This window comes from Colletotrichum destructivum, chromosome 5, assembly GCF_034447905.1.
Source record: "Colletotrichum destructivum chromosome 5, complete sequence".
Taxonomy (NCBI): domain Eukaryota; kingdom Fungi; phylum Ascomycota; class Sordariomycetes; order Glomerellales; family Glomerellaceae; genus Colletotrichum; species Colletotrichum destructivum.
Window position 1 is genome coordinate 2,184,912 of NC_085900.1, and position 20,853 is coordinate 2,205,764.

Genomic DNA, 20,853 nt, shown 5'->3' on the forward strand with positions numbered 1-20,853 from the left:
GAAAGAGCGGAGATACAAAGGGGCGAGAACATGGACAGCTCCCAGTCAATCAGTCATGCAGCGCAACCGCCATGACCACGATGGCCCCCTATTTCTGACTCTTGCCCGGCCCCTGAAACCGAAAAACTCGAGAATTGCCGTCTCCAACGGTTTGCGCTGGGAATCTTCGGGTTTTTCTATCAACCGCCTTTCTTGAGCGTGTGCCGGGATGCGTGCACGCTTCAACAACCCTCTGCCATCGTCCTTCCTCTTCCTGCCGTGGCGATCAATCCGGCCTTGTGGCGCCTCCGAGGTACCCTCCTTATCCATCACCCGGGGCTTCCGTCTGCAACTCCATGTTCAAGGAGGGGAAAGAAAAAACTCCGCTGCCGCCGCCGCCGCGGAAGCCGAGCTTTGGTTCGTCCGTCACTGGCCCGAATCGTGTCATCGTCAGGCCTTGCATACAACACTTTCATGTCGTACGGTGTGGACCGAATCAAGCAATGTGCGCCTTTCACCCATGAGTTTATGGATGCCTGCTGGGCGTGTCTCAGCGATTGCCGCTCAGTCAGCAATGTCGCAACAATATTATTCTTGCCCGAAATCGGATTCTCTACCGTTGCTGGACTGCCTGATCACTTGTGATAGACGCCTCCAGAATGCTTCGCAATCACGAGGTTTGAATGGAACTACCTTCTAATATTTACTCTGTCAGTCGTTGTTCTTAGAGAGCCCCCAGACTTAGTCTCAATCAACGCAAAAAGTATTGCTTATATAATCAACGATAAGATATAGATAGTGGTTAAAGTGATCCCCACTTAAATCTCCCGTCAATTCAACGCCCGACGCGAAAACGGCATCCCCCACGCACGCGTCGGACCTTGACGTCCATTCCATAACTAGTGATCTTGACTGTACCTATCCTTGTTTGTATGTAACTGAACTCACATCACCACAACCTATGCACTCCGTTGGCTCCTAAGGTAACCTGCGAAATAGTCGGTGCCGCAACTCGGGCGAATCTAAGAATATACACCACACGAGGCTGAAGCTGCACTTACCCTTCGTTCGCCATGGCTCGCAGATCGGGCAACACTGCCCAGCCTACGGGCGCAAACGGCAGTCGTGATATCAGATTATTTTTCGGAGCTGCTCGCACGGCGAAGAACCTCGAACCTACTGTGTCATCGTCTCTGGCTTCCCAAGAGTCTGTTTTGGAAGCCTCGCCATCACTATCGCCTGCGGCCGCACCGGAGTTGCCAACCTTTGCTCGCTATCAGACTCGAAGTGCGAAGCCGCCCAGACAATCATCGACGACCAGGACCACCCGCTCGAAGAAAGGGCAAGCAGAAATGGCGAGCCCGGGTACCAAACGCCGCTCGGGTCGGGTTGTGTCTCCGACGACCTCACCACTGCCTGCTCTTGCATCATCGAACTTGAACACATCGGCCTCGTCACTGTCCGATCTCCAAACTACCCCAGTCCTCCCGCCATCATTACGGCGCCTTATCTATCAGACTCCAGGCCGCAGGAGAACACGATCTCGATCGCGGACTTCTGGAAAAGACGCCACTCCTGATCGGCATTCCGTGGGGCAGAATACCGGCTCGTCGCAAAAGGTACGGTTCTCTTCGCTACCTTTATCGATCAAGCAGTCTCCCGAGCCTGAGGAAGTCACGACACCTAGACGGCGGCTCTTTGGCCAAACCCCGGCTAGAAAGACGGCTAGTGAGAGTCCCCCCCAGCCGTTGGCTGGCATGCCGCCCGGCCTGCCCTCGTTGCGGAAGAGCCAGCCATCGGGCACACTGAAGCGCGACAGCTCGGGGGAGCCAAAGACCAACGAGACTCCCGACAGACTGCCGTCTCTTCCAAGTCTACCCAGCTCCCCGAGTATTTCACCATCTCCGTCGACGGTGAGGAAGCGGCCTACTCTTGCCAGAGATGCAGTCATCAAAGGCTCTGACGATGATGGCGATGACGATTCGTTCTCCGACGATTCATTCCCTGACCTTGACATGCTGGGACCGACCAAACCGAGGCTAGATGGGACGCCAAAAGCCAAGAGACGGGCTAGGATGGTGCACAAATCACCTCTTACCATTCAGCCGAAGCACAAGTTCGATTTCAAGACGCTGGACGCACACTCAAGGCGGCATGATGTGCTTTTTGACAGTCCCAAGCGGCCAGCTGCTTCCGAGGTCAGGCACGAAGTGGTGGAAGATCTCGATGCCAGCCCTAGCAAGGCGCGCCAGAAGTTGATCGAAATTGCTGGCGTCAAGAACGAGGAGGATGCGGACAAAGCGATGAAGGCAATGGAACGGACAGATGCCGGGGCATCCAGAAATAATTGGTATTTCTTTAAAAAAGATGTCAACGTCCCAGGTAAGCGTGCTACTTTTCCGAAGAAGTACGCAAAGGGACCTTGGTCGTTCCTCGAAAAGGCGGAAACGCGAGACCAATACATCATGTCCGGGATGCCTGCTAGTCTGGCAACTACCATTGCACCTCCAGACGAGTTGTACCTCTGGGTCTTGGACGTGGTCAACGTCGAAGAAGTCGGCGTTATCCAGGAGGAATACCTTAGGATCGCTGCGGCCAACAGGAAGCAGGTCAAGCGTCTCGTCACACCCCAGCGAATCGAAGAGGTATTGCGCAAGTTGGGTGCCGCAGATCATATTGTTGACGAGGTACTCAAGCCGGTACGAGAGATTCGGGATGTTTATGCGAATCGTGACTGGAAACATCTCCAGTCGTTCCTTGTATGGCTCTACTGGGTGGCAGCACAGCTCAGCCACGAATCAGTGGTTCTCGCCGTGAAGATGCTCTTGCGTATGGCGGCTGACAGGGCAATCCATGAGAATGCGGATATCCTCACATGTCATCGACATGCCATGGAAGGCTTGGTAAACTCGGTCGAAGACAGCTTTTGGGATGATTTTGTGAGTTGAGCACCGGGACATGTTTTGCGGACCGTCGCTGACCTTGTTGTGCTGCAGTGCGTCGAGATCTGCTTGTCCCTTTACCATGGATTTGACAAGACCTCCCTGCGGATGTTGCCGCTCGTCTGTCTCCCGGTCACCTCGCCAAAGCTCCATGAGCTGCGGAGACGTCTGGCGGTTGCGTTCTTCCTTCGGGACGCAGCTCTGGCTAGCGAACACCCCGACGATGCGATCTCTTTACACCTCGTCATTGCTCGGGTCAAGGATAGTGACTTTCAGGTCAATAACAGGACCGACTACACCGACCTTAAGGCTCTGGTGCAGCTTCTCGACATGGCCGTGGACGACGGCTCCTTTGTGCATAGCAAAGGCGCCCGAGAGCATGAGGCGAAATTCAATGCAGAGGTTGACGATCTTGCGAGGCGTCTCAAGGCCATCTGGCGTGGCATCAACGATACTGGAGCCGCAAACCTAGCGCGGACAGAGGCCAAGAGCGTTCTCGAATGGGTTGGGGAGCGTCTGAACTACTCGGTCCGGACCAGACGCCCGCCTACACAGAGCATCTTTGGAGACCAAGGACCATCGTCGGCGAAAAAGAGGCGGCAGCAAGAATTCATGCACCAGTTCGTCCACTCAAGGAAAAACAAGCCAGCTGAGACGACGGTTGTCGAGGCCGAGTCTTTGCCAAGCGAGGACGACACATGCATCACGGCACTCGGCTAGAGATAATAGACTTGTAGTATAACGATGACTACCTAATACGCCAAGGGTTGGCCACATTCATACAGCACATCTAAGATACACCACAGGAAGGGGGTTTCAAAAACAGGATGGCGCCGGGAGTTTCCTTCGTGTAGCGTTGCATTTGTCCAGCCCCGGGGGTGGGGGGAAAAGGAGGAGGGGGGCTATATAGGTTTTTGCAGGGCGCGCGTCTTCGGGGAGGGAGTGAATATGCGGTTTAATCGGTGAATCTGCGGTTGGGGTTCTTTCCAAAGAGGGTCTCGCGAACGGCCGGCAGAGCGGTTTCCTGGAGCAGGTTTAGGCGTTCCTCGAATGTGTTGTTGATTTCAATCTTTCCCTTTCCGCCAATGATGAATACACCTCCAGCACTGTTTGCTATGTCGTTAGCTTCGTTTCTTTTGACTCCTTTGGCAAGCGCATGGAGGAAGGAAGGTGGGTTCGGAGAGGGGAGGAAACGTACCTCTCCGCAGGCAAGGGGTTGGACTCGTCGACCTTGGCGGCCGTGTCCTTGCCAACCTCCTTCTTGTAGTCCTTGACGGCGTCGTCGATGGCCTTCTTGACGGCATCGAAGTCGGCTTTCCGCGCGCGGACGACGACCTCGGGCTCGGCGAGGGCGTACAGGCCCTCTAGGACCAGGTTCTTAAGAGTGGCCTGGTACTTGGCCTTGTCCTTGGTGGCGGAGGGCAACTTCTTGCGGGCGTCCTCGAAAATGTTGTCAAGGAGCTCCTGGCGGGCGCCGAGGACCTTGAGGCGCGTCTTGTTGGAGACGGTGGAGCGGGTGATCTGCTGGGACATCTGGGCCTGCTTGAACTTCTTCTCGTACTGGCCGTCGATGGCATCCGTCTCCTGGCGGACGAGCTTAGACTTTTCGATTGCGAACTCCTCATTGGCCTTAATCTCGATCTCGCGGGCCTTCTCCATCGCCTCCTGCTTGATGAAGGCCGTCATCTTGCGGAGCTCCTGACCGACCTATTTCGTGCCACCGCCATCACGTCAGCCTGGATGGGTTTCCTCTGCGGATCGCCTCTGTCTGGTAGGCGAGATGGGTCGTCGTCGACGACAGACGGGAGACGGACGGGCGGAATGCGGGGAGAGGAAGAGCTTACTTGGTCGTCGGTCAACGGTTGGTGCGACATGATGGGCGGTTTTGGGGCGTGAGCGACTTTGTTTTCGGGTCCAATTAGGTTTATCGGGGGGACAGGGAGGTCGACGGGCAATGACGGACCGCGTGAAGAGAGTGGTGGGAAATCGTGTTGGTGCCCGGTCGGGGAGTTGAGGTAGGTCGCGATAGGAGGGGGGGTTCGGGTTTGGAGGTTGAATGAAGCTGTTGTTTGACGAGGCCTTGGTACCTACTCTAAGCCGCAGCAGCAGCGAGCATCACTGGGGGTTCGGCCCAGCTTCAGCGACCTGCGCACTACAGCAGGTTGGACGTCAGCCACATCAGCTTGGGTGGAACATAGACCCACATGGGTCATCGCGAAATATACCAGCCACGTAGAGTCCGTGCGTCCTCGACTTGTGGCTGTTCATCATTCTCCAGCCACGTTTCCCTCCGTGAACGGTGACATCACGCATAAGACCTAAAGCAGTGATAAGATAATCCGGTATCCGGCTGTCAGGTGACGTCGGGGTCCGAGAAGCAGCCGCAAACTAGGCACTCCGTACAGACACTGAATAATGCAATGCAGGCTGGGGGGACCTGAAGAGTGGAGTGCCTCCCCTAGCTGCAGCGTCGTTGTGGTGCTTGGTTGCTGCGTGCACCACCATGGATTACTGGGGGCAGGCGGCAGTGTTATCCTTCACTCTCCCCTTGGCTATTGGGGTACTTCCTGGTTGCCCGCCAGGCCAGACCCGAACCCCGACCCGCCCTCTCTGTACACCGATTGGAACAGGGCGACCATTGCGTCGTGCATGGCGAACGTACGTCTGGTCTGTATGGTGTTTCGAGCTGAGGCCACGATCTAACAGTGAGAGCGTGCTTCGCCGACTCCGGCCATGCTGGTGGAAACCCCGTGCTTTGATCACACCCGTTCAAACTGATTTTACGCATGCAATATCCACCGTGAAGGAAGAAAAACGACTCTGTTTCTCCTTGGTCGTTAGCAGAACGAAGTAGACGCGCGCAACCGGTCATTGAAACCCATCCGCAAGCTCTCTCTTGGCGGCTATTGGAGGGAAGCGCAGCAGCACACCTTTTCGCCCAAAACGTGGGCAACCACAATTCGGCCAAACGTTCCTAACTACATCATTCCCCCCCCATCCAACCCGAACGTTGAAGCCATTTTCGCACCATCCCTCCGTCGTCCTCCTACGTCCTACCAAGACGTCCGATCATCCGCCAAAGTCGAATCCATCTGGTTATTTCGCAAAGGGAAACAAACACCGCCCTCCAAACCGCCCTCCCTCCACGACCGAACGCTAAGACAGACCGAGAGGAGGGAACGAGAGACAAGGGACGACCGACGATATTCCATGATCCCGACCGCCGCTACTTCAACCTCGACGACCGCAGCCAGATGACCGACAGCTAGCTGGATTCTGCGCGCGCAATGGGGTCCCTTGGCGGCATCTCCCCCGGGGGTACAATCGCTGTATGCTGGCCCCCATGCCTCCCTTTCGCGCTGGACATGATCTATCCCCTTGAAACTCACAACATCCATGTCGCTAACATCGTCCTCCGTTGCAGATCGGAATCATCGTCGGACTCTTATCCACGAGCGTCCAGAGTCTGGGTCTCACCCTCCAGCGGAAGTCCCACATCCTCGAAGACGAAAAGGGTCCGCACGAGATACGCCGGCCTCCGTACCGAAGGGGCAGATGGCAGCTGGGGATGGGCATGTTCATCGCCGCCAACCTGCTCGGTAGCTCCGTGCAGATCTCGACCCTCCCTCTCCCTGTGCTCTCGACCCTGCAGGCCTCGGGCCTTGTCTTCAATTCGATATGCGCCACCCTCATCCTCAACGAACCCTTCACGAGGTGGTCGCTCTGGGGCACCTTGCTGGTTTGCGCCGGCGCCGTGCTGATCGCCATCTTCGGCGCCATTCCCGCGCCTGCTCATAATCTGCAGGAGCTGCTGGAGCTGCTGGGCCGCAAGCCGTTCATCGTGTGGATGGTCATGCAGGCTTTCCTGGTCCTGTCCATCGCCATCAGCGTCGACTGCCTCGACCACTTTACGAGCATGTCGCTTAATTCCAAGTTCCGCTTCGCCCGTGGTCTTGCCTACGGGTGCATAAGCGGCATCTTGTCGGCGCATTCACTGCTGGTTGCCAAATCGGCCGTCGAGCTGATCATTAAGACGATCGCGGACGGCAATAATCAGTTTGTCCACTGGCAGGCGTGGGTTCTCGTGCTGGCGCTCGTCATTCTGGCTCTGAGTCAGCTCTACTATCTACATCGTGGTCTGAAGCTCGTTTCGACCTCGGTGCTGTACCCCCTGGTGTTCTGTGTCTACAACATCATTGCGATCCTGGACGGCTTGATATACTTCAAGCAAACGGACATGATCAACCCCCTCCGCGCGTGCCTTATTGCGCTGGGGACCGCGATCCTACTGGCTGGCGTGTTGGCTTTATCCTGGCGCCTTAGCGACGAGCAGCATACACCGGGCGTCGGCCAATCTTCCCTGGCACCCGGCCTCGGCCTAGTGGAGGACACAGAAGACGAGGAGGAGTCTCTTTTGGGCGGCGGCGACGACCTCTACAGCCTCCACGAAGAGGACGACCCGTTGCCTGCAACGACCTACTCGACATTCCACGTGGCGAGCGGCGAGACAACACCGTTGACCCCCACACCCAAACGCAAGAAGACCGGCAGGAGATGGCAGGAACGCGCCGAGATCTGGGGCGAGCTCGAGGACCGCGACACGCCTAGCCCGCCCGTGTCACGCAGGCGCTCCAGCACGATGCCTGACGTCGGCGAATCAACATCCTTCCTCCCGCACCGCCGCGGTGTGAGCAACGGTAGCGGTAACCACCTTCCCCCGCCCACCTCGGCCTCAGAAGATGGGCCCAGTAACGAATCGAGCTCATTACGCCGGCCCTTGGGGCGCAGGCGACGTAAATCCACGGGGTTTCCAGGTTTCACGGCCCGCCGGCGGCGGAAGAGTCAGAGCAACACGCCCACGCTGCAGGATGCGCTGGGCGGCATCTGGAAGCTCAAGTGGTGGCGGTCCGACAAGGGCTCCGGCGGTGCGGCGGTGGACGACGGTGCGAGCAATCCGCCGGGGAGCAGCGGGAGCGGCAGCATATGGCCCGTGTTTCGAGACGACCCCCCACCGCCGCCGGAGCAAGGGGAAGGGGACGCTGGAGTTGACGCCGAAAGGGGGAGGGGGAACGGCAGCGGCGACAGGTCCCAGGATAGAGGGCGGGGCGGCCGTCCGGATGACGATTCGCTTGTATGAGTATCGGAACACCTGTCATGTCTTTATTCCCTTATAAAACATTTTCTTTACATCATTGAAAGGCCATCTTCTAAGTGTGCGGGGAAAAGCGGGCTATCCACACGTGTCATAATATATCAAACACATTCTGGGCCGACCTACCAGCGTTTCATGTACATATCACGAGAGTGTTTGTAGTACTAGCTATTAGGATCACAAGATACATTTGTTTCGATTATCACGACAAGTCCTTAACAGCGCGGCTTGCAGTCCAGTACTGTCGCCCGGGTTCCGTACTCACTGGCCATGTCTACAGGGCATGACGGGGTGACGGGCAAGAACAAGACAGATCAAAAGCCGGCGCGGTTCGGCGTAACTCCCTGTTGGGCGCGACGTCGGCTTTTCTGGAATACCGAAAACGCTACAGTCCAGCTGCGAGAGGGAAGAGAGGCAGATAAAAGAAAACCCTGGAAACCAATATCCTACGTCGACACATATTTTCCGGTTCGATTTTGGGCGACGACACCGTTGCGGCCTTTCCCCCCACCCTCCTTATCAAAGCATCGTGAAAATCAGTGTGAGCAGCGAGGACGTGGGCGATGCCTCACAACCCTCGCAGGTCATGGCGGGAAGAGGCGGCCTGACGTGTGCGCCTGTTCATAGCGTCAAATGGATGACGGGGTTGATGAGGCGGTCCGCCTCAAACGCGTATGTCATCATATTCCCTCTGGCCAAACGAGGGTTCTCGACAAGTCAGGCTTCTCTGTTCTTTCCTTTTTCTCCTTTAGTTATACTTCCTACCAAGAGCTGTCTCAGGCGCGGATAAAAGTGGGACGCGTGTCACTATATTTACTCTGTACACACATGCGGGAGGGAGAGCGACGGACGTCGGGAGGGCCCCTTTCCCTCTCATTGGTTTGCTTTGGGCTTTCCCTTCTTGCTACTGACTAGTACCTCAATGATACGAGAGAAGCACTGTTTGAAAGTCAGGGCGGGAGGAGGAACGGCTGACTCGCGCGGCTATTGGTACGTGGCCGGTTCCTAACCGACCGAGGTCAGAAAGGGGGGAAAGGGGGCGGGATTGTTCGTCTTTGTAGGCTGACTGAAAACTCGGGGAGAACATGGGCGCCGGCCCGGTTCTCTCAACTCAAACCCGCGGTCTTTCGAGCCGTACATACGGGAATGTGGGAACACCGGGGAGGGGGGGGGGGGGGGGGGGTCGGCGGGCATTGGGATCCCTCCCCACACCTCGCATGATTTCCGAACCCGCCGCCGGCCAGTATGCATACATGTTCCGCGTCCAGACCCGTCGATCTAGAACTGCCGTGCCAACTCTTGTCCACGCAAACCGTCTTGCCTTTATTGGATCGCCGGTGTCCGCCTATGTTCCCTCCCCTTTACATGCTGCACTGCTGCCGCTGGAGATTCGTTGTAGATGGGTCTTGAACATGTCTTCCCACCCGTCCCCCCGCAAGCCCGTCGTTGATCCACGTAGATTAACCCAGCTTGTCCGTCTCGTTTCGTTTATATACGTGCGGGGTTGCACGTCAATCCTGTCCTATCCTCGACCGTACGGCAGACCGTAGGCAAACCCCCCGCCCAGCCCGTCATGTCGACCTTCTTGGCGGGGGGAGGTTGTTAATCTCGATCAAACCAACACACCTCAGGGTTCTGCCGAGTCTCGCCCCGTCTGTCAGCTCTGCCGACAGGTGAGGGCTTATTAGTCCGTACGGTCTGTGTGAGGCGGAGGGAATCCCCTCCCTCGCGTCTGGAGTGTGAGAGAGAGGGGCTCCTTGGCAGTTTTTACTCCTGACGCAGAAGCCCATTCTATTCCAAGCTGTGATGCTGTGATGGCGACCCTTCCCTCCGCCTTTGGAGGTCCCGTTTCCTGGTCTTCTTCGGCAGCATGCCTGACGATCGCGTTTATCCCAGTCACCGGGGACCGTTAACAGATATATTGCATGCTGCCTTGGCTGCGTCTGTTGTGTTTCCCATCATCATTCGTCACGAATAGATCCAGCCCATGAGGTGGCGTTCGCGCGCTAGGTCAGCTACCGAGATTGGTATATATATGCACTCATCTTCTTCTCATTGCTATGTCTTCCGCAACATAGCAGATGAGGTCGGCATTTGGGAGGCACCGCCCCCCCTATTTTCACACATTTCACCAATTCGAGTCTGTATTCACTCGCACACGCCCCCACATACACACACTCACACATGTCAGACACAACAAGAAGACCATCGAACGGGGGTTGCAAAGTTAAACAAATTTGTTTCCAGAGCAAGTTCCCCCTTTCTTGACAGAACAGGGATAAACAATACTAAAATCTGTATATGATGTCCACACAAAACAAGAAAAGGGGGTAAGTTCGCTTCAAGAAGCGTGATAACTAGGGTAAGAGAGAGAGAGAGAGAGTATGGCCGTCACAAAAAAGACTTTCGCTTCGAATATCCCGTCCGAAATTTCGTTTCCATACGTCAAGGGTCGTTATAAGCCCCCTAGTCCGACTGGTGGCCAGGTCTTGGTGACACCAGGCCGCCGAGGAGGAAAGATGAAGGCTCTGCGGGTTTGCAGAGAGAAAGGGGGGTAAGATATTGATTCTGCCTGTCCACTTTGTCTAAGGAGAAAGATTAAGGCCAATCAATGGCCGTGGCGGAGGTGAGGCGATTTTTTCATTTCATTCCCATCCCAAGAAAAAAAAGGAGGCGTGCGTGCTATGCTCGCTCCCTTACTGGCACACAGCAAGAAAAAATAAAGGGGCCGTTTCCGAAGGAAGAAATGCTCCCAGAACGAGAGACGAGAAAATTTGGTTTCCCCGGCTCGCGGCCGACGGCATATGCCCCGAGAAACGAAACGGTCGAGACTTAGAAGCCGCGGTAGCCGGCCTTCTCGTCAATGTGGCGGTAACGTTCGCGCTCCTTACGGTCCTTGAGGAGCATGGCGGTGCAGACGACGAGAAGGGCATCAATGCCGACCATGCCGAAAACAGCGGTGAAGATGTTGTCGACAAAAACGTTGGCAAAGCTCGTGATCGGGGTGGCGCAGCCGCGCTGCAGAGCGGCAGCGGCGGGACTCGGACACTGAGCGTCGGTGACGAAGGCGGGCGAAGTGCTGTTAAAGTAACCGCAGCATTTGAACTGACAGTGGAGTTAGTTGCCATGTGAGGGTTAGACCACGATCATCACACGCAAGTCACTTACAGCAGTCTGCATGAGTTCCTGGACGCTAGGGTCTTGAACACTCCACGTCTTGCCAAAGTCGTTCTTGGTAGTGAGAGTAAGAACCCAAAGGTAGACACCGAGGACCAGACTGAAGAGGCCGCAGAAAGTGGTCATGTAGCCTGAGATCTTGAGCCAGCCACGGGTGGGCGTGATCATACCCGGGATGGTGATGAGGAAAGTAACGAAGACGAAGACGGCGTTGGCGATACCGGCTGCGTTCCAGTCAATAATGGCCACAGCAAAAGTCACATTCACGAGATGCCGGCAGGTTGAATGCCCGCATCCCTCCGTCTTTTACGCACCTGTTAAGGGAAACTGGGCCGTCAGCAGACGCATGACGGCCTGAGTTCCTTCCGTCGGGGCCTCCTTGACGAGGTTCTGGTTGATGAGTGCGTAGCCTAGGAGAAGGGCGCCGGTGACGACGAAGATGATATCAGCGGCCACAAAGGCCATGAGAATTTTGTTGGCCATGGCTGTTTGTGTTTTCCAAACTCAAAAAAACCGAGCAGCCTAGAGACCCGAGAACCAAGATGTCGCTCGGAGAGACTTGGCTGCCCCTCTTTCCTTTTCCTCCTTGAATCGAGACGTCCCTCCGCTTCCGAGACTCCTCCTCTTTGTTTTGAATAGTGCTTAGATTTTTGAATTTAGAGATTGATGATGACGATGGTGGGTTGACGACCGGCGTCTTTGGTTGTTGTTCGGTACGGATTCGGCTGTGCGTTCGTCGGCGTCGCTGCGTCGAGGCGGAGGGTAAGGACTGTCTTCGACCAGCAAGAAAATATAAACGGAACCTCCACCACCCAGCGGGGGACGATCGAGCGCACACAAGTTTCGAAAGGGAGAAATGAGAGAAGTCGACGAAGCCGTCGTGAAGAAGAGAATAAGGTGGGGTTGAACGACAGTGCAGAAGAAGGTGAAGATGGACCAGAAATCTCCCTCCAAAGAAAACCGCAACTTGGTAGACGGAGTGGGAAGAGAGAAGAGAGGATCCTGCTGCTGGCGCTGGTTCCTGCAAGGCGAGCGAGGTCTGAGCCGCTGGGGACGGGAGAGCGGCCGGTAAGGGGGGCCCACAGTACTGTCTCGGACGAGACCTGTGTTGGCAAGGGAGACCCCAGAGGGAATCGCCAGATTCAACGAGCCAGGGGATGGGCGCTGTATCGAGACAGGGGCAGGACCCCCAAGACAGGTGGGAGAGGTGGGCTTCGAGTGCGATGGTGACCTGGTACATACATACATGGTAGGCTGGTTACGTAGGATCAGTAGGTAGATACTCTGGATACCGCATAGTACAGAGAGTGGGTAAAGGCAGCCCCTCTTCCCTCCCTGGTCTTACCCACCAGCTCTCGAACAGCAGACGCGAGGATGAGAAACGCACCAGAAACACCATGGGAACTGTCGGACAGGAATCACACACTGTGATCGAAGCCTACTTTGGTCACCCCATCACCCAAGAGAACGGTGCGAGATCCGCAGAACCCACACGGAAGGGGAGGACTGGAGGACGACAAGAAGGGCTGAGGAAGGTCACGATGAATCCGATTCCCTGACAAGGTGTGTTTCAGGACCGAGGGGCGACCTCGACCTCATGCAGGCGGACACTCCACACCTGGCCCCGTGCAGACGCTGGCGTCCGGGGATCGTGGCCAATCATAACGCCCGAACTGCCAAAGAGTCGCCTGATTGGGGGTGGTTGCCCGTTTGGCCAATGGCTTGTGGCTGCCGTTGGCTAGCTTGGCCCCTGTAAGCCACACCATTGTGTTGCACTGATGCCCGAGGACGACGGATCAGACGTACAACATCGCCGTGCGCATGTCGCTGCACACCGAGCATTCCTCGACTTGGTACGAAGGACAACCGCTGCAGCATCCGTACCTGTACACGACCTAGATACTAGCCCGTACAGAGCTTCCTTGCCTTTTCCCACCTCACGTGTAGGAAGCGTGGCGTGTGTCTGCAACGGCGGGGCTTACCTCAGCGGCTAGAAGGACAATTTACTTCACATCTGACACTCGAGCCTCCACGACTTACATCATCGTCGGAAGAAAGGGATAAGAGTAGGTGAAGAGAATAATACTCTCGGGAGCCATTGCCAAGAAGGCGTCCGCGACATCACGAGACATGCCACCAAACTTGGTGGGACGTCAGCGACGCCGGTTTACTTAACGCGCGTCGTCACCGCGCAGCCTTTACCCACTGACGTGCCCGAAATCGAAGAAGCCCGGGTTGGACTCCCGTCTCGTACGGAAGACACACCACGAATACCGGAGCACCATACAGATGGAGAAGTCGACCTCGACGCTGAGCTCCAAGCCCCATCATGGCATGATCCGGACTGCGGTCTCGCCTTCCATCGAATTCGGTGGCACGACATTACCGCCGCCGACGCCCAATTTTACAAGCTCTTGGCTCCTCCCTTGTCGGACCTTGTCGCTGGCAGCCGCCGTCCCCACTACCTTAGTACCCGTCTAACAAGGTGATTCGGAGATGGACGACGAAAGAAGCAGAGGCGGTGCACTCTGGAGTCCTGCTGTCTAGAGTCTGACTGGTGGACGGTGGTGCTGTGGTTCGGGAACGACGCCAGGGATCATGAAAGCGCTAGACCAAACTGGAGCCCTCCCTCTCTTCTTAGGTCTGTTAATTTGGGTCTCTTTTCTCGAGGCCATTTCCCCTCGGGTTTCCACACACCTGTTTATCCATCGAGGCTCTATTTTACGCAGCCTTGGAATATGCCACGGTTGCCCTGGTATGCGCATGGAGGGTTCCCGGACTGACTTGCTACCGCTGGGTTTGGGACGCCCAGACCTGTCAGGACCACCTCACGACTCGCGAGGAAGGGAAAACATTGCCGTTCGATCGTGTTGTTTCGTGCTCTCCTTCGGAGGGTGGAAACCGACAGCCCCCCGTCATCCCAGAGCCGGCTGCGTCGTCGAGAGTCTGATTCAGGTCCTTGTCTATTCCAATACCCAATACGACGGTTCGCAACCCTTTTAATCGACCTCTGGGACGGCTTTCGGTAGAAGAGCAACGATACCTTTAAGCCTCTGCCAGGCCAGAAGATGTCGTGCTGCAAGCGATTACGTACACCGCAGAGCCCGGAAGATCAATCCCACAGGATTCCATCTCCCTAACTTTCGACCACACTTTTCCGACACATTCCCGGCACTTCTATACCTCGTACTATGCTTAATCAGCAAACAGCGCTTATTACTCTCATATCGTCCCTACAATCCTAGTGCAAAAGGGTGCGGCGTTTTAACCGCCGTCCTGGACTCCGAGCCAACGAACGGCCTTGTGGATTGAAAAACACCACGTTTTGCGCGACGCTCGACCAATGCAAAAAAAGAACGCTTCCCCGGCAGCAAGAGGTGGCAAAAGTTCTAGGCCCTAACCAGGGATCGAACCTGGGACCTCTCCCAATATAGTGATGCTATTCGCAACCCTAAGGGAGAATCATACCGCTAGACCATCAGGGCTGATTATATCCAAGTGTGCGTTCTTGGGTGGGATGCTGGAGCAGGATTTGGTTTAATGTTGTGAATGTGGATGCTAAGTGTGGGGCCACCATGACTAATGACATTTTACCGAGGCAGGGACCTACTGGTACCGGGACAACCAGGTATGAGACACTTCAACGGTTTTGGTATTCAACCGCCTCTGTACAGCCATGGTTTGACATGTTTCTGTCATACAGGTGGGTACTTTCATCGATGCCTTCCAACCGATATTCCCGATTCCATGTGCCACAGTCTCGTCTCGACGACAGCCTCTTGGCGCCATCCATACTTCTGTCCCCTATGTCACCTAGACGATTCGATATTAGCAACTTAGCAATACGGTAGAGACGTTTTAGAGCAGCTACTGGCGGTGAACTTCTTCTGTCCCGTCTTGGGCCAGTCCACCTCGAAAAACTACGCCTCAAGGTCTAACACATGATTGATGATGTGAACAACGCCCTACACAGCCAACACCAACACCAGTCAGCGTTGCCGCCCCTTCCAGTCCACCTTAATTGCAGCACATACCCTGGTAACCTCGAGGTCGCCCTCTGTGACGACCGCCATGTCTTTCACCCACAGTTTGCCTTCCTTAACCTATGTACCGACCCGTAGACATCACTCCAACTGGATCCGGGTCGTTGAGTCGTTGAAGACGCCTGCGGCGAGCTGCGAGCTGGGCACGTAGTGGTTTTGCACGAAGTCCACAAGCCACCACCTCTCTTTGAGCCTCGACACGAACTTGGTGAAGTATTAGCCCGTATGCTCAGCGAAGACGGCGCCCGACGATGTAAGGAGGTGAAGTCCCAGGTGATGTTAGGCAAAAGAGACAAAAAAAAAGAAGGAACCGTATTCTCCGCCCTGTCCCCAGTGAGGTTTGAACAGCGCGCCCCAACATGGCCCAGTGAGGTATGAATAAGGGGTATTATGTTAAAGCTTTAACCAACTAGGCCACTCACGCCGTCATCGCTGGACTGGTGACAGTAACGACGATAGAGTTGACCAAGTAGGAGGGTAGGTACCGTTGAGGGCTGTGAACGGACGGTTGCCTTGGTACGGTGGCGGCATCAAGGTGGCCGTCCTCGAGGGAAAGTTCGCGAGCCCCTCCTCCCAACCATGGCCGGCACCCACCCCCACCACTCTGAGGGTAGGCAGCAGTTATCCGTGTCGCATTTTGCACGAGAGAGTGTCTGGGGTCGGGGGCAAGAAATACCTGTAGATCCATTAAGATCTCGGTGATCGTGGTTGGTTGGTTTTTGGACTCAATAGAGTCCAGGAGAGTCGTCACCTTCGGGGCTTTTGGGGGAGCCTAGGCCTCCGCGGGCCTCGGGGCGTAGAACAACGGGTTTCTGTCTACGGCACCGACCACCGAGATCATGTCGAGCATGAGGAGACTCAAGAGGGCGGGGAACTTCATCGTGAATGGTTTCAACGGTTGAGCCAGCCTTTCAAATCGATACGAGTGGCCAATGTAGGGCGGTAGCAGAAGAACTCCTGTGAAAAAGACCCGCGATGACGCTTTGGGAGTGTCCGCTTCATCCAGTCGTCTCACACACAAAACGTATACCCAGCCTAATACTAAAAGTCAAGACAGATTTTGCCAAGATCCCCCGGCCCGGGTCCGGACCCTGGCAGTCGTCTCGGAGTGCGGAGATCGGCTCGGACGGTCCTCTACCCCGCGGCTCACGCTTCTTCCGGGGTCGCTACATCTGAAGACATCCCGGAATGTTCCCAGAGCATCGAAACTGCCGCTTTCGGTAGCCGCCGTGAACCCCAACACATGTATCTTACAAGTAGCCATGGCGCGTTCACTACCGCGGCCCATTGACACGCCAGTGAATGTCACCATCATGCTTCCCATCCCGCTCATCCTCGTCCTCGTTGCTGTGGTCTCCGTCCACATCGACTGCCCCAAGTATTACAACTGCAGCGGCTTCCAGGAGGGCGCGCACACTCAGCAGGAGCGCTTCCAGACCATATCGGCGGTCCTCATCCCAACCGGCCGGGTGGACATGATACCCGAGACCGCAGAATAGACTCTTACCCTTCTATATGGCCCTCAAGTCGCCTCGGATCATCAGCGCTGAAGTCACCAAGATCCGCGAGTTGTCGCCAAGGAGAATCCCGCTGAACGAGGACATCAACGCCGTGTCACAAAATGAGAGGGGCGATACAGTGTGGTATCTTCCGGGGCTTTCAACCGAGGGAGCAGTGCAGGTCTGGGAGGGCGAAGGCGATCGAGTCGGGAACGTTTCGGCATGTTGTTCTGGTCCTGGACTATGGGCAGAACGCAGACGGACATCGAGATCTGGTGGAAAAGGGGTTGAGAGGCTGAAGGGATGCCCCGGCGGCGGAGTGACAGATATTATCTTACTGTCTGGCCAAGCCTCAGAGGAAGTTCAATGATGGGTATAAGCAGCCAAACTTTTGTTATGCCATGTTTGCGGCGTACGGCATCCTGTTGGCTCACGAAGCTCGGGCAGCACTCGGCAGGCCATCGGGGGACCTGACGCACACCCTCAGACTCATCCGCGCATCTTCTCAATAATCGCTTCAAAGGAAGCGGTGGGTGCCTGAAATTGACCAGGTCAATCTACCGAATTGAGCACGGCACTGTCGAGGAGCAGGTGGGTTGGGAAGTCAGCGTGGAGAATGAGCCAGAGACTATCTTGAACAGGGCGACAATCAACAACTGTGAGCTTGCGTTGCGTGTATGGGCAAATCACGGCTTTTTCAACGCCAACTATATCTTCCTGTTAGCGGGAAACAAGCTTCTTGTCATGGGAGCAGGGTGCATTCTTGACGGTAGTGTCTGATGACACATATATTGAGGCAATATTAGATACGATCCGGGAACTAAGAGAACCAATATTCGAAGTGGAAATCTCTACGATCACGAATGGGTCAAAAAACGTCCCAAAACTCGTGCAGACGGTCAATGTCTTGTACGCTGGCACAGATATCAACATCATTTTTTACCGGTCGGTTTTGAACACATACTAATCCTTCGATCCAACAAGAACGAGTAGTCTAGTTAGGCGTCTAAATTCTCGGGATTCCCAACTGAATGCCGCGTAACGTTGTGAATGTTTGTCATCCCAATATGGAACTGGTTGAAACAGTTCATGCGGCTGGCTTATATCATACTAGGAACTGATGATGGAATGGCCGTTCATTCTGCTTCCTGGATCAGGTATCGACATGGGGAGGAGATAACGCTCTGGCGATCCGGACCACGACTTTACACGCTGGTATATTTTACCGGGCGCGTGTGCTGTCGCCTCCGATTCATCTCGTCCGTTGAGAGACCTACCAGATGAGCCATCTTGACTTGGACTCGAGGCATTGATGATAGAGATGGGGCTTCGGGAAATAACAACTGTGACGTGATGCTTATAACATAAAGACACCGTATTGGATAGCTAGGGCCGGTCTTGAACTCCTTTTGCCTTGTAATGTAGCCCCCTCCACTTCTTGCGTGCATCTCCAGATGGGCTAACGAAGGTACTACAAAAAACACCGAAGCCGGCAGTGAGAACCAAGCACAGGAAACGCGGCCATAGGGACTTTAGCGTAACCCCGAACGTTCTCTCTTCCCTTATTCGAATCGAGGTGCGAGACCAAGTTGGGTGATACAGATTCATAGCAAAGGCCCAAAGCTTCGCTGTTAAGCGACGGACCGCCCCCGAACCTCAGCTGCGGGCTCGGGCGAGCTACCGGAGGCCACGCGGAGGAGGCTTTCCAGTCCGGCCAAGGCATCGCCAGATCACAATCAGTCCCCTCCCCCCTCGAGGAGCTTCTCTGGCTCCGTTGCTTCGGACTCGTGAGAACTGTGGTCCTCACAATTTCACTATCGGTAGCAGATAGAGAGGCTCCCGATTCAGGGAATCTGAGATTAGCCATGAGACATTAAGCCGCCTCTATCAGATGAGCCCTCCACCACAGGTCTCATACACCAACACGGAGTAAAACACCTCCGTCCAGGGCGATAACTCCATTGCATTTGCCGCTTTCCATGTTTGCGATGGAGAATCGAGGATGCGATAAGATGGGAAGTTTCCCAGCATGCCATGCCTCCTCTGCCACCTCCTGCATCCCGCATCTAGACGCAAAGCTCACCATGCCGCAGACCAAAGAGCGTGCCGGCACCCAAACAATCTATATTGATGAGAAGACCGATAGAGAGCCAATTTGGCTCGTCAAACGTCGTATGCTGGCCTGTATGCTCGATAACTACTTCTGCTAACATTTCGACAAAGGGACTCTCATGTTTACAATGAATATCAGACACGATGCCAAACTATTGGGCCAGTAGTCCAGGTAAGCTGGAGCGCCTTTAGCCAAGACGCGGCGGCGATAATCACTCTGTACCATTCTTTACATAGGCGGAGAGTACCCAACTGCCCTGCTCCTTCAAAAGCTGCCTAACGAAAAGTATCTGGCCACCAACGTCTTCTGCTGGGGCGTCGTTATTGTCTACTCAGCCACTGCAAAGTATCACCGACTCTGATGGTCTTTAGATTCTGCTCGGTGAGCTTGACCCCTGCGTCCAGCCGGCATTCATCGTCATGTTAGTATGATAGCCCCTTTACCCTTAGATGTGACCGAGCCTCCCAACACGGGCTCATAGGACTTCATGTGGGTATGTGACATGCAAACACCATACAGTGACCGTGACACTGGCGTCCTTGTTGATAGTATAAACCAGATAACTTTTTACCTTGACTTGTTTCTGGTACTGCATGGCAGGGGTCTAGCTTAGGTTCGGTTGCATCACCGCCAGAGGTTACCTACTACAGCGGAAATGACATCAAGTCCAAGTCTCCTCTCGACGTCGTCACCGACGCCTGGAACTCCTTCATCGGCTGTTGGCTGTCAGAAGCGCCCATGACGGCCAAGTGCCTCAATGAGGACCGGAAGCGAGCGCATTGAGATCGAGTGCGCGCGCGCCAACGAAATTGGTATCCTGAACAAGTCACACAAGTGCTACCAGATGATTGGATCCATCACCAACCCAACGTCCCTCCACTTTTTACCATGTATGATGCTGAATCTTCGTCTGCAGGGTTGCACAATGCCAGAACACTTTCTACTAAATCAGACAACGAGGCCGGGCAACATGAAAAGACCAAAAGTTGACTTAGCCACAGTTCCGCCATCATCAGCACCACCAGAATCTACAGCACCCCCCTCCCCATGAGCGACCGCACCGGCCTTCTCATCGTCTTCGACTGTACCCGTTTCTTCCTCGCCGAGAGCTTCCTAATCTTCTCCCTCATCTCGTGAAAGGTCACCGGCCAGACAAAGAAGTAAACGACGCTCGCCATGGCCTTCATTGACTGGCCCGCCGACAACATGACGGCGCCCCAGATCTTCCAGGTCAACAGCGCGCCGAGCTACCGCAGGGGAGGTTCTCGGCCCACACCTGTCTCTACGTCCTCTTCAACGCCTTCCTCTTCCTCATAGGCTTCCTGCTCGTTCGACGCAACATGGGGAAGCGCAGGGCCGCCGCCGACCAGATGAACCTCGCCGCCGAGGAGAGCGCCGCGGCGGGTTCCAAGGTCGACGACGAGTAGATCGAGCGCCCAGATGCCTTTTGCCGATGTGGCAGACAAGAAGAGCCCCGACTTTAAATATTACTGCCAAGGAGATCCGTAAGCGGGTGCTGTGTGGGGCTTGCCGGAGTTGCATTGCAACGCAGGGCGTGAAGGGCTGGATAGGAACGCTCGTGCTTGATGACATGGAGGTCTTCAAGACGCTCGCTCGCTTTCTTCCAGCGTAGTGAATAGACCAGTGTACGGACTTGAGAATAAACTCACGAGCTTCAATGTCAGAAAATGGGGAACTCATGATTCCATCTCACCTCGCTTGCTCACGTATTTGAGACCAGGCCCGGATCGTATGCGATGGCCGGGGGAGATGATATTTGGGCGTGAAATATCACATATTGATTGTCCACAGCTGACTACAGGAAGAGCGATGCTTGATCCATCAGTCTCAGCATTAGATACCCTGCTCGTAGTAGTATTTTCCCGCCCGCGTCGGGGCGCATTCCGATCGCCTACCTCGCCGAAGGGTTGAAATTGTCATCACATCA

At 55.3% G+C, this 20,853-nt stretch overlaps 8 protein-coding genes across 8 annotated transcripts; 6 read left to right on the forward strand and 2 right to left on the reverse strand.

Moving 5' to 3' along the window:
* The first annotated feature begins 879 nt into the window (after window positions 1–879).
* Window positions 880–3,642, forward strand: CDEST_08239 (uncharacterized protein). The gene is made up of 2 exons (XM_062924398.1): window positions 880–2,918; window positions 2,976–3,642. The coding sequence occupies exons 1-2, from the start codon at window positions 1,053–1,055 to the stop codon at window positions 3,639–3,641; spliced, it is 2,532 nt and encodes an 843-aa protein (XP_062780449.1). The 5' UTR covers window positions 880–1,052; the 3' UTR covers window position 3,642.
* Window position 3,643: 1 nt separating this feature from the next.
* CDEST_08240 (Putative V-type ATPase subunit E) lies at window positions 3,644–5,012 on the reverse strand. The gene is made up of 3 exons (XM_062924399.1): window positions 4,766–5,012; window positions 4,120–4,628; window positions 3,644–4,027 (listed from the first exon to the last, which is right to left on the reverse strand). The coding sequence occupies exons 1-3, from the start codon at window positions 4,793–4,795 to the stop codon at window positions 3,877–3,879; spliced, it is 690 nt and encodes a 229-aa protein (XP_062780450.1). The 5' UTR covers window positions 4,796–5,012; the 3' UTR covers window positions 3,644–3,876.
* Window positions 5,013–5,210: 198 nt separating this feature from the next.
* Window positions 5,211–8,254, forward strand: CDEST_08241 (Putative magnesium transporter NIPA). Its single transcript, XM_062924400.1, has 2 exons — window positions 5,211–6,250; window positions 6,346–8,254. Exons 1-2 carry the CDS (start codon window positions 6,209–6,211, stop codon window positions 8,056–8,058), a joined length of 1,755 nt encoding a protein of 584 aa, XP_062780451.1. The 5' UTR covers window positions 5,211–6,208; the 3' UTR covers window positions 8,059–8,254.
* Window positions 8,255–10,294: 2,040 nt separating this feature from the next.
* Window positions 10,295–12,271, reverse strand: CDEST_08242 (uncharacterized protein). Its single transcript, XM_062924401.1, has 3 exons — window positions 11,565–12,271; window positions 11,242–11,474; window positions 10,295–11,178 (listed from the first exon to the last, which is right to left on the reverse strand). The coding sequence occupies exons 1-3, from the start codon at window positions 11,731–11,733 to the stop codon at window positions 10,906–10,908; spliced, it is 675 nt and encodes a 224-aa protein (XP_062780452.1). The 5' UTR covers window positions 11,734–12,271; the 3' UTR covers window positions 10,295–10,905.
* A 757-nt stretch (window positions 12,272–13,028) lies between these two features.
* On the forward strand, window positions 13,029–14,640 carry CDEST_08243 (uncharacterized protein; the record flags this gene model as incomplete). Its single annotated transcript, XM_062924402.1, has 3 exons — window positions 13,029–13,103; window positions 13,157–13,316; window positions 13,360–14,640. 3 exons carry the CDS (start codon window positions 13,029–13,031, stop codon window positions 13,737–13,739), a joined length of 615 nt encoding a protein of 204 aa, XP_062780453.1. The 3' UTR covers window positions 13,740–14,640.
* A 1,915-nt stretch (window positions 14,641–16,555) lies between these two features.
* CDEST_08244 (uncharacterized protein) lies at window positions 16,556–16,792 on the forward strand (the record flags this gene model as incomplete). The annotated part of the gene is made up of 1 exon (XM_062924403.1): window positions 16,556–16,792. The coding sequence occupies one exon, from the start codon at window positions 16,556–16,558 to the stop codon at window positions 16,790–16,792; it is 237 nt and encodes a 78-aa protein (XP_062780454.1).
* A 16-nt stretch (window positions 16,793–16,808) lies between these two features.
* Window positions 16,809–17,162, forward strand: CDEST_08245 (uncharacterized protein; the record flags this gene model as incomplete). The annotated part of the gene is made up of 1 exon (XM_062924404.1): window positions 16,809–17,162. One exon carries the CDS (start codon window positions 16,809–16,811, stop codon window positions 17,160–17,162), a length of 354 nt encoding a protein of 117 aa, XP_062780455.1.
* Window positions 17,163–18,876: 1,714 nt separating this feature from the next.
* On the forward strand, window positions 18,877–20,042 carry CDEST_08246 (uncharacterized protein; the record flags this gene model as incomplete). Its single annotated transcript, XM_062924405.1, is given in 7 exon segments — window positions 18,877–18,976; window positions 19,142–19,224; window positions 19,277–19,330; window positions 19,387–19,491; window positions 19,506–19,630; window positions 19,656–19,775; window positions 19,907–20,042. The coding sequence occupies 7 exon segments, from the start codon at window positions 18,877–18,879 to the stop codon at window positions 20,040–20,042; spliced, it is 723 nt and encodes a 240-aa protein (XP_062780456.1).
* Between the last annotated feature and the right edge of the window lie 811 nt (window positions 20,043–20,853).